This window comes from Chelonoidis abingdonii, chromosome 9, assembly GCF_003597395.2.
Source record: "Chelonoidis abingdonii isolate Lonesome George chromosome 9, CheloAbing_2.0, whole genome shotgun sequence".
Taxonomy (NCBI): domain Eukaryota; kingdom Metazoa; phylum Chordata; order Testudines; family Testudinidae; genus Chelonoidis; species Chelonoidis abingdonii.
In genome coordinates, this window is record NC_133777.1 from 12,408,273 (window position 1) to 12,424,268 (window position 15,996).

The 15,996-nt window shown below is 41.4% G+C and overlaps 1 protein-coding gene across 5 annotated transcripts in view; it reads left to right on the plus strand.

Moving 5' to 3' along the window:
* Positions 1-902: 902 nt before the first annotated feature.
* The window catches only part of CHLSN (cholesin), a 210,943-nt gene continuing 195,849 nt past the window's right edge, over positions 903-15,996 (plus strand). For 2 of the 5 annotated variants that reach the window (XM_075069206.1, XM_075069201.1), the window contains exons 1-2: positions 903-1,039; positions 4,161-4,290. Coding sequence is in view for 4 of the 5 variants with exons in the window: in XM_075069201.1 (XP_074925302.1) it covers positions 960-1,039; positions 4,161-4,290 (210 nt within the window). In the remaining variant the exon portion in view is untranslated. Of the gene's footprint in view, positions 1,040-1,142; positions 1,221-1,922; positions 2,054-2,511; positions 2,673-4,160; positions 4,291-15,996 lie in introns of those variants that run through there. The other 3 variants (XM_075069204.1, XM_075069202.1, XM_075069203.1) reach the window with 3 other exon arrangements.

Here is a 15,996-nt window from a genome sequence, read left to right on the forward strand (position 1 = left end):
TCCTTGTGGCACCTTAGAGACTAACAAATTTATCTGGGCATAAGCTTTTGTGAGCTATAACCCACCTCATTAGATGTATGGAGTGGAAAATACAGTAAGCAGGTATAAATTATACAGCACATGAAAAGATGGGAGTTGCCTTCCCAAGTTGAGGGAGGCGGGGTTGTCAGTGCTAACGAGGCCAGTTAGGGTGGATGTGGCTTATTCCCAACAGTTGACAAGAAGGGGTGAATATCAACAGAGAGGAAATTACTTTTTGTACTGACCCAGTCACTCCCATGCTTTCATGTGCTGTATATTCATACCTGCTTACTGTATTTTCCACTCCATACATCTAATGAAGTGGGTTATAGCTCACTAAAGCTTATGGCCAGATAAATTTGTTAGTCTCTAAGGTGCCACAAGGACTTGTTGCTGGTATTTACTGATACAACATGGCTACTCCCTGAAACTCTAGAATATGACACCCTTGTGTATTTCAACCATATTATAATCATATAATCTCAGTAGGGCTCATCTTGTATTTTTCTATTTAGTATATATACTATATCATGGCAAAAAGTGTTCCTTGACCATTTATTCAAATGTGAAAACAAAAGCATACTCCTTTTGGTATTGTTTTATATTGTTCTAGCAAATGAGATTCCTGAGAGGAATGACTGTGGAAATAGAAAATATAGGTGATTAAATAAATAAAAGAGAATATCTATGGAAAGCAAAAGTTTGTAAACAAGTTTTTGTACTAGTATCTTAAGAGGTATATACTCGTTCACTCAGGCCACAGCATCTGTTTCTGTTTCCTGTGTGGCCAAACAATTTACCAACACTGTAAAGGTTTCAAATATCAAATATTACAAGCTACATATTAAAAATGAGTTGATGCATTTATTTAACAGGTAATTTCACAGTTCCATGTTCACTGGTTGTGAGGGAGTCTGTGGCAGGGCTGTGTTTCATGGATGAAAATGCATCTGTGTCCACATGTGGATCGTAAGCTTGGAGCTTCCCAGGGACAACTCTGCCTAAGGTTCACGGAAACGTATGTACTACATTACTTTTTATCATTTACCAGGTGGCAGCAAATATTAGACTGTACAAAATATAGACTCAGTAAGCTCTCTCCTCTCTTTACACACAAGCAGGGCAGAACTGGAGGCTGATTAAGATTGAGACATTGCAGCAAGAGGGATTGGGTATACACGTAAATATGTCTAGACAAGGTGGGTGAGGTAATCTTTTACTGGACGAACTTCTATTCGTGAGATAGACGAGCTTATTCACTATACAGAGCTGGTGTTCAGGCCTAGAAGGGCCATTTGCTCTTTCTTGGTACCAACTCCTTAGAGTGACCAGATGGGATGAAGAAAATCTTGGGACACATTGGGGGTGGGGAGGAGGAGTCCCGCTGGCAAAGAGAAAAAAAGAGAAGTGCGAAATATTGGGACACATTGTCCGGACCAAACATCCTCCTGAGAGAAGCACTGAAACCAGCCACTGTCCAGACTGCATTTCCCACCCATTTCCCAACAGGGGCTCCAGGCTAAACAATAGCAGCCTAGGCCAGAGGCACGTGTCACTGGGGCCACAGGAGAGCCTCCGCCCTGAGGCAGCAGCACCCACTCCAGCACAGCTCTGTGCCACGGTCTGGGAGGCGCGGGGTGGGAGGGGGAACGAGAGGAGCAAGGGGAGGGCAGGGAAAAGACAGACACGTGGCTGGCCCCAACGGCTGGGAGGAGCCAAGTTCCTGGGGCCCCTCCCACTCCGGAAACTGAGAGCGCGGCCGTCCCGATTTAGCGCAAAGCGGTGACGTCAACACAGTGAGCCCCCCCCCCTCCCGGCACGCGGGCCGGCCCTCTCGGAGCGCACATGCGCGCACGTCCGGGGATAGAGGCGGGTTTAAGACAAATATGGCTTTCTATTGGCCACTCCCGTGATTGACAAAGTGAAATCCAACGAGGCTCCCTCGCTGGCCTTCGGGAGCCAATGAGAGAGAGGGGGCGGTCGCAGCGCCAAGCCCGGGGCTCGGTTAAATGTGCTGAGGCGGGTCTGACAGGTGCGTGGAGAGGGGACTGGGGGAGCCTTAATAGCCACCCCTTCACCCCCCCGTGGGGAGGGCGTTTCTATCCCAAGTCTCCTTTGAGCGCAGAAAGCCCCGGGGTGAGGCAGAGCCCCGCACCCGAGGCCCCGGGAGCGGTTGCTGGGGGGAAGCCGGCTCGGTTCGGCTGCCCCCAGCCTGGGGGCAGTGGAGGTGGCTCCCCGGAGGGCCTGGTGGGGGGCAGAGCCGCGCGGAGGAGATCCCTTCCGGTGGGGCCGGGGGGAGGGACAGTGAGTGAGGGGGAGGGGCACGGGGTAGGGATGCTCAGGGTGAGCAATACTGGGCCCTTCCCCACCCGGCGCTCCTGTGTTTCGGGTGACCATGCGGCTGGCAGTGGCCTCCTCGCGCTGGGTAGTCCTGCAGCTCTGCAGGAGGCTCTCTCTGCCTTGAATCGGGGGGTGGGTGGGCGGCGGCATTAATGCCCAGCTCCTGATCGAGCAGGAGGGGAGGGAGCTCTGCTCCAGTAGCATCCAGGGCATTGCGTGGTATTTTGGAAGAGCAAATTATTCCGTCTCCTCGAGGTTGCATAGGCTGATTACACATCAGGCCCTGGTTAGGATGCTCAGTGGACTGGGAGGTGAGCGGTGCCGGTGTACTGGCGTGCAGCACAGATGTAGAGAGAATGAGACTAGAGGTGTCAGTAGAAAAAACCATGAAGTATTGTAATTGACGAACACTCAGTACCAGTGTATTGTGTGATAGTGACAACCGCTCTTACTACCTGTATACTGAAAGTAACCCAACGAGTAACCGTTTAAGGTCTTTTTTGGTGTTGCTAATAGATTTTGCTGCTCAATCTGTGATTAAATACCATACAACTGTAAACTTCCTTTTCCCCCACACCCTTTCTAGTGCCTACTCACCATATGGGCACTTCGTAGGATACACAGCAGCCTTCGTCACAAACCAACAACTGATAAACATGGTATAATTAAAATCACTAGTAATTATTGTAGTAGCTGACCATCTGAGGGTGGCTGGATATTCTGTATTCAGGTCATGCCGCTGACCATAAAATAAAATTGGTGTGTCACTGTATTAAAGTTACAGTTGCTACTAGATTAAACTGAAACCAGTTACAGTAAATATTTTAGTTTTCCCTGAAAAAACATTTTTGATGTTTCCTTGTTTTTCAAACATACCTACTTAATCACAAAATAAATCTTTCTTTGCAGATTAGTAACTTTTTGAAATGCTATTCTGTATGGAAATTGGTGCAGAACTGGTAGAGCCTTTTACTGGAAATTCAGTCAGACAGGCAGGGTATTGCCTAAGTGGTCTGGAGGTATCCAGCAACTGTATCTTCCTTCACTGGCCCTTGAATGTTTCAGGTTGATGGTGTGGCTGAAATGTCTATAGGTTTTAGTCACTGTCAGCTGCAATGAATGCATCATAGATGTGGTTGTAGCCAAATGTAAGTTAGAGCAATTCATGAGGACCAGACCAGTGTCTGTCTGGCGTCAGATCCATGGCTATCTTGGAACCTCTTCCCCATCTCCAGGCTGTCTGAAATTAAATGCAAAATACATACAATATAATTCTCTATTTAACACATTTTCCCTGGCACATCATCCAAAATTGAAATATTTGCAATTCTTTACATAACACAACTGAGTTCTCCAGTTTATTAATTAGGCCTACCACTTGTTTGTACATACCCATTTGTTGTTGTTTATTAATTATAATATTTTAGTACTTTTCAAAATACCCAGTCCTAATTGGAGCCAATTAAGCTGCACATTCAACACTTTTCCTAATATGAAGTTTGACTAAACAATTCCAAATGTGGTAAATAATACTCCCAACTGATGCTAAGTTGGCTGGGGGAGCAGGTGTTTTAAAAATGGATAAAATTCTGTATTCTCCTTTCTTCTGGGATTTGACTTCCACAATTTACTGCCATTTTGATGCAATTCATTGTGACAAAACCTCCTTCACAAATGGATGTGGGGTAAAAAAAATCTGATTAACTCCACTCCAGTGTTGTTTTCCAGCATTGTACATTAATTAGCTCATACTGAATTGTAGCTGAAACATTACTTTTGTGTCTGTCAACTATTTTCAGAATAGAAAAAAACAAGAGAAACACAGAAATGAAGGAAGAAAAAAGGAGGAAAAAATCAAAACGGCATGTGGCAGAAGAGGAACAACCAGTCCATGAAACTGAACCAAAGAAAAAGAAAAAAAACCTGGAGGTAAGTGCCCAAGAATAAATCTATTTGTTTAGTTTGCTGGTATGTTGGTAATCCCAACACTACAGAAATAGAGAGGTACAATACCAGATCTGAATGCATTATTAGATTGAGTCCATGCTGCATCCAGGGTGAAACAGAGTTAAAATATGAATGGATCCATGGGTAGCTGCTCTCCAGGCATGTCTGTTTTTGAAGAGTGTAACAGTGGCCTAAGTATATGATCACTGTCTGTGTAGGGTGTTAATATGAAAGATGTCAGGTAGGATCTAAAGGTGAAATGGGAACCAAGTGGCTGTGATTTCTCTGGAATAACGTCAGATGGGAAGATAAGGATAGCCTAAGACTACACATAATACTGAGCACCCAGATACCATACTTCGAAAAATTTGAAAGATTTGTTTTGAAAATTGTGTTGCATTAAAAATGTTTGTGTGCTCACTGCAATCATGGAAACTTGTACTTTCTGACTGACCAGAAGGTGTCATCAGCCTCTTCACATATAGAGCACTTACAAATTAATTTTACAGGAACTGAATTTAACAGCATAACAACAGATTCCAATAAAAAGTAACCCCCACCTGCTGGAAACTTTTTTGCTTTATCGCACTACTGCACGTAATTGTTTTTTTTTTTTTGCAAAAGCAGAGTGCAGAATTGTTCCCGCAGGAATGGTATATGAACATGGCATTCCTATTCAGCTATTATGAGGAGAAGCAATACTTCAAATGTCATGTGTTTAAAATCTAATAGCTTTGGTAGCACTTTAAGAGGCAGGCATCGAAGTTCAAGTTCTTACACTTATCAATTAGTGCTTGTTGTCTCTGCAGTTGGATACCTTGTGTGAATGAAATATTCAAATATAGATCTGCAAAGACTATGTAAAATCATTCATGTCCTGCCAATCAAACGATCTAGAGATTAATTAAAAAGCTTGACCAAACAGATGTCAGGTATATTAATATTGTAGATGAGAGAACAGGAAAAAAAATTCTGCCTTTCCTCAGGAGCTCTTGAAGTCTTAAATCTTGATCCTGCAAACATTTATGCATGTGCTTAAAGTTCAGGGTTTTAAGTAGCATTGATCTGACTCCCCTTCTTGTCGTCATTTACAGTAAAACTCCTGGATGTTGCTCTTTGGTTAGATTTTATTTAGGCTCAGTTAGCAAATGGGGCAAGTATTTTGAGAGCGTTTCTTCAAGTGTGAGTGTCTCCAGCTTGTCTGAATACAGCTACTGCAGCACAGAGGTTATGGTATTGCGCCTATAAGGTTCAGAAAAGCTGTGAAGGCCTTGCAGTCTAGATTTCAAGTTAGCTGATCTGCCTCCAAGCAGACTTAGTGAGGCATCTGCTTCCTTCTACAGGAATCTCTTGAAAGCAAAATTAGGGAGTGTAGAATGTATAGGTATAGGAAGGGAAAGGGGGAGTCATAGTTCCAATTAAACTTGATATTTGATTATGAAGAGACAATCCTTCTCCTCTCTTCACACTACATATCCCAAAAGTAATTTAGGGATCTAGTAGGATCCTTAACCTCCTTCAAGCACCCCGTAAAATGAACAGGAAAGTAACTTGAGCTTGGTGGAAATAACTCTTCAAACAAAAAATTAATTCTGTGTGATTTGGAGTGAGAATGCTAAAGGCAATTAAACAGAATTTTAACTATCTAGCGTTCTGTGCAGTTAGCATCATGTAAAACAAACCCTTCTCTCCAGACAGACCTTATAAACCAGTGAAACTCAGACCTCAGTGATTCAGGAGCCAAATTAGTGATCAGCATTGCCCCAAGAGCTGTGATAGTCTGAATTCATTGTTTCATTTACTATTTTTATAATATATATATCTCAGTTAATTCTCACAGTGAAATGACTGGCCAAGTATTATTTTATCAACTACAATTGGTTAGTAACATAGTAAAAGCATCCTGCTTGGTTAATAATTAAAACATTGTGTGATTTAATATTATGTGCTGCAAAAAGAGTCACAGGAGACACGTTATAGAACCACTTGTGGCTCACAAGCATCAGTCTGAGTATCGCTTTATAAACCTTAAGACTGCTGAGTCATTCTGGACTGTTAGATGTCTTGTCTGAACAACTGTTGAGATACAAAAGTTAGTTTCTGTTCATTGTATAGGCTGTTGCATGATGGAAGGAGGGAAATATTTATTAAAGAACAGTATCCTTAAGTGCTATCTGAGAACATCACTAAGCATAACAGTCATGAGAATTACAGGAGTTAGTGGGTGGCTCAGATATGTATGCAGTGTTAGTTTTATGGAGCACCATATAAGGCCTATGCTAAGCTATTTTTTGGCAGCAGCATTATAAACTGTAACTGTTGATACCAAGAAAGCATAACTTAGCAAACCACATTTTTACTGTTTGAAATTACTGTTGAAAGTAACAAATGTGAGATACATTTTAACACTTTGCTTCAAAAATGGTTGATGAATATTTTTGTCAGTTATTTACTGGACTTATTTTTGAGGAATACCCCATTTAGTTATGATGGTTATTCTAAAGTAATACCTTTGTTCAACAAACATTGTCAGAGGGTATGCAAAGTTTAGTAGGAAGTATGAGGTAAAGCAACTATATTGGTATTGTCTGGTCTGAATGTGTGAATCTGTGAACTCATTTTTTGACACCCTGAAATACAAGTTGTTAAAAGATATTAAACCTTCCAGCTCTTTAAAAAACAAGACAGTGAACCCCAGCCAAATGTTATCAAATCTTCTATGACTGTTGTGTTATATTTAAAACTGTGCTGTCAGTGATTTTTTTCCCACAACTTAGAATTTTTCTTTTCTTGGTGTTTCCCTGGAATCTCACTTTTACAGTGTTTTGTCTTTTATGTTTGTGCTCTGTTTTGTTCTTGGAGGTTTACTTTGTTTAGGTTAGGCCTTCTGGAAAAAAAAAAAAAGGGTAGTATTTTTTTCTGAAATCCGTATAGTATTTGAGCAATAGAAACAAACAATGGGGAAAGACCTGCTAAATCATTTAGTGTCGGCATGCAGGATTGTCATACGTAGACAGATAGTTTGATATCTTTATATATGACTTTAAATCTAGTATTGCTTTAAAATAAAGAGATGACACCTTGCTAAATGTAGGGGTGAGGGTGGGATCACCAAGAATTCCAAAAGAGTATTGAAAAAAGTGTAATGAAGTGTGACTGTCTTTTAATGTAGTAGCTTTGATTCAAAGTGGAATTGTAACTTTTTGAATTCTTGAAGCAGAAAGGTTCTGACAGGGTACAGTTGCTTACTAGCTTCTTATAAAGAACCTTGTATGGAGATGGAAAAAAAGCCAAAAGATACTTTAGTCTTTTAAAGCTAACAGATGCATAATACACTACTTTTGGCACTGGAGAGGTTTCACTGGTTCATTAAGTCACTATTTACCCGTGATTTACTTTTAGCTATTCCAGCAGAGCATTTTCAAGCTGCAAAGTGGAAAATGTAAATCTCTAATAGATTTCCATGGAGAGCTGCAGGAGGGCAAGTTAAAATGTGTCTTCAGCGGCTGGATTTAGTATTGCATTGATCATTCTTTCATGACATTTGTTCCAAAAATACTTACTAGCATAAGGCTAAAGCATTCTTCTTTGGAACAAGTTTACTTTTCAGAGAATCTTGGTGTTTTATTGATTTTCACCTACTTGTTTCCTCCTTTTACATTACATTCATGAATGTTCTTAGAACTATAGTACTAAATGACTTTGCATTTCTGTAGTGTTGGTATGGAGCATATTGTATATGTTTTTAGTCTTTGTTCAGTCCTGTGTTTTTACTAATTGTTTATCATAATGTTACCATTTTATTATAACAGGGGTTCTCAAACTGGGGGTTGGGACCTCTCAGGGGGTCGTGACATTATTATGTGGGAGGTCGCTAAATGTCAGCCTCCATCCCAAACCCCGCTTTGCCTCCAGCATTTATAATGGTGTTAAATATATAAAAAGGTATTTTTAATTTATAACTGGGGGTCACACTCAGAGGCTTATTATGTGAAAGGGGTCACCAGTACAAAAGTTCAAGAATCACTGTATTAAAATATTTAGCAGTAAATGCAACAGATTTTACTATTGTTTTTAATTTACCCAAATGTGAACTTTACATGTCAGTTATTTCTTTTTTTTGTACTCTATCAATATGATCATATTTTAAAACTGTTTTTACTTTGAAGTTGTCATCCTCAAGCCACATAACATAGAAATAATAGACATGGGGCAAATGGATTCTAAGTTGTGCATTCCAGGTTGACAGTCGTAATTTAAAAGCACCATTTCCCCAAAATTAGCTTTTTACAATTCTCCGATACAGAAAAATTTCAGTCTGCTGACATAGGGATTTCAGTATGGTTTAATATGCCAGCTTTAAGTTCATTCTTTTATGACATGAGCATTGCATGTTGCATCATGTGTGTCCTTTTCTCTGCTTGTTCACAAGAATGGGCCAGGCAAACAGAGAAGCCGGATGGCTAATGATTATCCAAAATGCCTAGATTTCTATAGCAAGCATTTGTGTATTCTGTAGCAGTTACTTCGTGTCTGCAGAATACCAGATCGCTCACAAATCACTTATAACGAATGTGTTTCTCTTTATATATACATACACAAACAGTGCACAGGATTTTCAAAAGTGACTGTTGATTTTGGGTGCCTCAGTTTCTGCATGCCCAATTTCAAGAGAGGTGTGCTCAACACTTTTTAAAAATCAGGCCTCTTTAAGGTTGTCAGTTACAGGGAGAGCTGTGCTTTTAGACTCCTTTTAGCTGAGAGCCAGTGAACACGTTTGGGGACAGCTTTCACTACCCTTACACCTCTCTGGGTGCAACCACGTGTTCCTACCACTCCTAGTCAGTCTCTCTCTGAGTTGCAGCTCCCATTTCCCAACTGTCATAAACATGACAGGGCCCAACTGGGTTTGGCAGCAGTGAGCCACTGTTCCTTCAGGAGCCTATGACAATGACTAATTAAAGTGACTCAAAACCAGCTTCTTCAAAACAAAACATTATTTATTCACCCAAGGGTACATGGTATGCAGAGCAAAGGGTGAAAACAATAAAGGCTTCTACACCTACTTCCTCTTAATTAAACGTTAATCTTTCCTTGTAGATTTTTGTAAATTACATTCAGCCCAGTTACCTCCACAGACTGGGGGGAGAGCCTGCTTGCTACAGTTTCCTTTGCCCCCTTTGTGTGTCTTTCTCTGTGGGCAGGTCTTCACTACAGCTTAAGTTGATCTAATTTAGGTTGCTCTGGGGTGTGAAAAAGACACTCCCCTGGGACGACACAAGTTAGTCCCTTGGCTGGACACTCACAAGGCGGCTGGTCCCAAATCACTAGACCAGTGTACTCCTAAGATTTCCTTGGACCGAGTAGGCTGCAGCACAGTCTTTCCCCTTGGCCTCTCCAGCATACTTCCTGGGTACAAGCTCTAAGTCTGTTACCCCTTCCCAGAAAGGGAGTCTCTCAAGCTGGCTGTCCAACTCTCCTCGGACAAGTGTAGAACACCTCCCCACTCCGCCCACCCCGGCTGCTTGGTAGTTTATGCACACCCTTTCCCAGAGCTCCATTCTTGTGGGCGCTCTGGGTTTACCGTTCATCTCTTCATGGTCTTATGATAGTGAAGCAAATGGACACATGGGCTTTGTGAGGTTTTCTAAACACAATTTCTCTTTACTTTAGATTGCACAAAATATATAGAGAGTCAGACAAGAATTTCCCTGCCGGCATTTCATCATGATTCTAGAGTGTTCTCTGGGCTTAGGTCAGAGCCCTCTGAAGAATCTAGGATTCCCCCTTCCTGCACATAGGCTCTATGAGTCAGATGAGAAACTTTCTCTCCTGTGTCTCCAGTTTCCTTCTCCCTTGGCTGGTTTCACAGATAAGACTCACCTCTCTGTTCCTCTCTTCTGCTAAGCTTCATGTGTGTCTGAGTCTCCTCGCCAACCTCTGCCTTTGTGTTCTTAAAGGGCTTTGCTGACACCTGATTTATTTGTTCTGCTGTTTGGGGATTTTCCACTCTCCAAAAGCAGCTCTTGCAGAGAACTTGAAAAAAACTGGCTTTCCCTAGCCTTCAGCCATCCTGTTGTTCTGCTTGGACCAGGTCTATGCATTAGTTAAAACCCTTAAAAACAGTCTCTTTTGAAGATGAACTTGTGGGTGCCTTTCCCCTGCTCCTTAGCCCGAGGTGCAGACAGCAATATGCAGTAAAGACAGTCATAAGACATAAGGATATAAAGAGTTCATCAAACCAAACTAGAATTTGTAAGCTGTACATAGATAGATTTCCCAGATTGCCTCAGTGGTCTTTTGTCAGTTTCTGTAGGGGTGACTCTACCACTTTGAACATAAAAATGTATAGTTGTTTACTGTGAAGTGTGACTTAGCCTCACACCAAATCTGTGTAGTTGTTATGAAGACACTTGGAAAGAGAAATCAGCCATACCCCCTTGCGTATGTAATCAAGTTACTCTTCATTCCTTAGTTTGAAAGCTGCAGAGGTTCGTCAGGGAGATTACGTGGGCCCTAATGGTTTTCAGGGAACAGCATTCATTGCAATGTAAGAAAATAAAGTTTTGGAGAACGGTTTTTGATTTTTCTAGTACTTTGTGAAAAATATTATCACTGGCTTGGTTAGAGGAAGAGAAAGGAACCATGTTTTGAGCTCAGATGGTTAGAGCTGGCAGATATTTATTATTACAGATATCTCATTGAGTGTTTGTAATTTTTCAGGTCTGGTTTTCTTATCTCTTTATCTTCAATGTACAATTTGATTTTGATACTGTTAAGCATTTTGTAGCTTCTATTGGCCTTGACAGTCTTCCCACAGTACTGTTTCTTATTCCAGCCATGTTTCTGTGAGAGACATTTGAAGTGCTTGTTTTCAGTTATCCAAGTGTTGCTTATGTTTATGGATTCCCTGCCTGCCCCCAACTTTAATTCTTAGCTGGCTTAGCATACCGCTGCAAGAACAGCTTCAAAAAACAACACTATGTCACTTACATTGTGCAGGTATGGAACTACAAAGATTTGACTCTATTGTCACTGATGGATCTTGAAGTCCAGTAAGAGAGGCTTTGCTGTATCCAAAGGATATATTAATCTTTTGAGTTTAATGATGGCAAAGACAATGTTTCTCCAACATTCTGCGAAGATTTATAAGGTTCATTAGAAGCAGGAGAAATTTTGCAGGAAGTAATCAGTCATTACTCAAGACTCAAAATTTAAACTAAGATCCTATAAAAGGTCATATTCATTCTGCTCCAGATTTAGTCTAGAAAACATTGTAACCTTTTGTGAGACTGAGTAAGAGATATTAAGCCTCTTTTTTTAAATCAAAATTCTACTCTACGTAGGTAAAAGGATGCTAAATGTTACAGTAGAACCCCAGATTTGTCTCACCATAATACTGTTATAATCTGGTCAGGTTCTTAATAATCAGAAGGGAGTTGTTGCCCTCTCCACTGCAAATGGATGGGGAAGGAGGAATCAACATATTCCCCAAATAAAGACACAGTCAGTGGGAAAGGAATTTTATTTTCAAGATTCCATATGGGAATTATAAACAATGAAGAATAAACAAGTAGTAGTATCCCTTTAATCAGTAGAATAGCATGCAGGTGCCCAAACAGTGAGACATCTATTTCCCAAATGGAAAAGGACAAAATCAGTAAGGAAAACATATTTATTTTCAAATTCCTGAGGGGTTGTTATAAAGGCCAGTGGAGAGTTATTTCTATTAAATAGCAGCACGATCCCAAAGAATCCATAAGTAATTGTTTAATGTCACTGTTTTAATAATGGAAAGATCTGTGTATAAAGCAATATTCATTGAGCTGTGGAAATAAAGCTGTTAGGGATGATATTGGTAGATGGCTGAAGACTCACTATGTGGTGATTAGGTACCCTAGGTTACCAGTGGCAGAGTAATGAACATGTTTAATGAATCTGACGGACAATTAAGGTTATACTTTCAGGGTGAGACTACTCTATCAGAGCATATTCAGTCCTTTGTCACCTCACTAATTCATACTAAAAGCATTGTGAGAGCTTAATGAGTTGTTTACAAATCATCTACAACTCTCCTATTCTTCTGCTATTCTGTCCCCTTTAATATGAGGCTTATTTTGTAATCTTCAAAAGAAGTGTTTTCATGGCTTGTTACAGAAAGAGACTGAAACTGCAAGTGAGATGGTCCAGGGCGAGGTTCCTGTTACCTGGCTACATGTCAGCTCGTATATAAAACCTTGAGAAGCATTGCTGTATAGGTATGCTAGTTCCAGCTCTTCCTTCACTCACTCAGTCATCAACTACCACTCTCGATCCTGTAGTGTATGCTTTAGTATGGTCTTCATTTCATCTTCACTTGTTTGGGGTGGGGAGGGGGTGGTATATCAGTCCAGATGTGCTGAGAGAGGGAAGATGAGGGTTATTTAAAAAAATCTCTAAATTCTTTTGCTAAATTAATTCTCAGTATGTTTGTTTATTTATTAAAAGTGTGAAGTCTCATTGACACTATAAAGTTTTATAAAGAATATTAGGCCTTTTGGAAACAGACAAGTCCAAGAAAGTGCAAAAAAACTGTCTCTGAAATACTGCTATGCATAGATTAGCCTAAATAATTTTACATTCTTTTGAAAATTATTTTTGTAATGGTATGAACATATTTCCCAGGAAAAGGGTATTCACAGCTGGGAAAACAGTTGCTACTTTGAAGATGATTTTCCCAGGCAAACAGCTCACATCTCCAACTGTTTTTGGTATAAACATATTTAGTGTGCTACTTAGTAATCTTTAAAGGAGTCAAGTGTTCCTCATTAGATATTAACTGAAAAACGGTTTTATTCTACCAGGTATTTTCTCTTAATCATGTTTAGTTTTTTCTCTTCACTTTCATACATGTAGTCACCAGGCAGGGAGCTAAAAAAATGGGGAGTGAGGTACAAAGCTCCCCCTTCTCTGCTATAAGCAGAGGGAAGGTTCCCCCCATACCACACAGCTTGGGTAATCAATATTTGCATGCAGCTCCTCCTCATTAGCTGGTGGTGAGTGCTTTCCCTTCCTGTTGTTACCTGCTTTAACCACTGTTGGTAAGTATTCGTGTGTACTATAATGATGCTGTTTATACCATTTGATTATTTATTTTTGGTCATCATTTCCAATATAAATCCCTATTTGTAAAGGCTTAGTGGCAGACATTTTCACCAGGTTGAAAGTGAACAGTTAAGATCTGAATGGGGGAATGATAGATTTGTTGAGTTATGACTGCAGCCCATCCAGGTTCCAAAGTATTAGTCAGCCAGTGGTAGAGTTAAGTCTAGAATCCAGGTCGCCTGACTCCCAGTCCCCTGTTCCAGCCACTTGGGCATGTGTTCTTCAGTGAAAACCACTTACTGTTTTTGAGCTGATATGCTGATGGTTTTTGGTTCACAATTCAAATAAGTATCCTGGGAGGGGTAGAGACTCAATGAAAAAGTGCAAGTTATATAAGTTAGGAAATTTGCCACTACACGTGAACAATAAATATATGTTCAACAGAAACATGGTGAACCTTATGGTTAAATTGCCAAAAGATACTCAGTTCTGCAAGAGATGCTATCTTTGCAGTGTAGACCAGGCGTGCTTGACATTAGCTGCCTTGTGTCAATGTATTTGTGCATGTGTCTACACTCAAATTTGTCTCTGGCCAATGTACTGTGATGCAGTAGAACTATGTACGTCCTTGAACAGTGTAGAGCCATGGTCAACCTGCTGAGGTTGATGCAGTGTGAGTGTGGACACTGCATGACCTGCGTTGACCCTAAAAATCTTCCAGCAGCATTCCCTGCGATAGTGACGACTCTGGTAAACTCCACTATCCACAGGCGACAGAACCTGGAAGCCTCCTCTCCTGTTCCCCTTTAAACCCCCTCCTCCAGGTGTTTTTGAAATGCCTTTTCCCAATTGCCCATCTTAGCAAGCACACCTAGCAGCTCACCCTTGATATGTGCAACTGCCCAAACAACTGCGCTGGCTCCATGCACTAGACTTGCTCCTGCTTTGAGTAGATGGGAGATATTGGATCTCCTGGGCCTGTGGGGCAAAAAGGCTATGCAAGCACTGCTGTGGACCAGTCCTAGAAATGTGGACCTCTATGAGCAGATTGCATGGGGGATGCAGGTAAAGGGGTACAACAGGGATCGGCAGCAGAGCTGTCTGAAAGCAAACGAACTTCTCCAGGAATACCACAAGGCCAGGAAGCGCAACAATAGAGCTGGTGCTTCATCACAGATCTACCACTTCTACAAGTAACTGCATACCATACTTGGCGGAGACCCCACCAGAACCCTGCAGACCACTGTGGATTCCTTAGAGGAACCCAAGACAGAGACCCCTGCCATGAACAATGAGGAGAAGGAGGTGAAGAGAAGTGGTGGGGGAAAACAAGCCATGGTGCGAGCCAGGACCTGTTTGAGACTGCACCGCAGTTTAGTTGGTCCTGCCTGGAGAGCATGGATGAGCCTGGTGAAAGGGAAGGGGACTCGAGTAAGTGTGCATGCATTTTTCCTGACAATGTTTTAAATTTAAAGAGGGTGCCTGGCCCATCCTCAAGTTAACAAGACAAAGATCTCTACTTTTCATTTTTATATTTGTATGAGAAAAGGTAGAGGTACAACAAATAGAGGTGGAATTGGCAACTGTTTTTCATTCCCCTGTTGGATTATGCAGGGGTTAAGGCATTTCAAAGCACTTTGTTTATGTGCATTTGTCCTCCATTAAATCTTCATCAAAATCTCTCAGGAGATATTCTGTAACCCTCTCTCAAAGGTGCGTTATTTTTTCCTTTGTAGCAGGACACTTCCCCACCCTGCTCCGTGATGACTCTGGCTGGCATCATTGCAGTAAAAAGGCTTGTGGCATGTGGCCCAAGGTGAGTTTGGGATGCGAGTAGCAGTTGTGTTGTCTGTGCACTTATGACCCTCAGGAGTGAGATATCAGCTAAAATCACCTGTGGAAAATAGTGACAGCACTCAGTGCCATTGTATTATGCTTGTACTCATGGAAGAAGGACTGAAATTTTATTGTTTCATGTAATAGAAAGTCCACACATACCCCATCACCGCTGCTGGGAAGTACTTGCTATGGCTGGTCCTGGAGAACAGTGCTGAGGCACTCCAAAACTGAAGTGTCAATAAGCATTTATTAAAAGTGTTTTTGGGAATAAGGGAAGGGAGTTCTGAAACTTATCTTTTCCTATCTTTTGTGACTGTAAATGCAATGGTGCATCTGTGTTTTTATCCGCAGCTTCTGATGCTTCGGCCTTGAGGGCTGGCCCCTCATGCCAGCAGAACACCTGACCCTGAAGAGGAGGAGAAAGAAGAGGGTGAGGGAGGACATGTTCTACAAGATCCTGTAAGCCAGTGCTGCATCAGACTGTGAACAAAGGAGTTGGAGAGTCCATATGACTGGCTACCTGGAGAAGGATAGAAGACAGGAAAAAAGTCCCAGGCGTCCCAACTGGACTAGGAAAGGGAAATGCACAATACATAATGGGTCTTTTCAGACAGGAAATGCAAATGCTGCAGCTCCTGGTTGCCCTATAGGTTGAGAAATTCCAGACTCTTCATCCCTTGCAGTCCTTGGAGAACTCCATAGCCATTGATTCCTGCATCCCCCAACATACCATATCAGTCCACGCTGGGGCATAGCAAGGAAAAC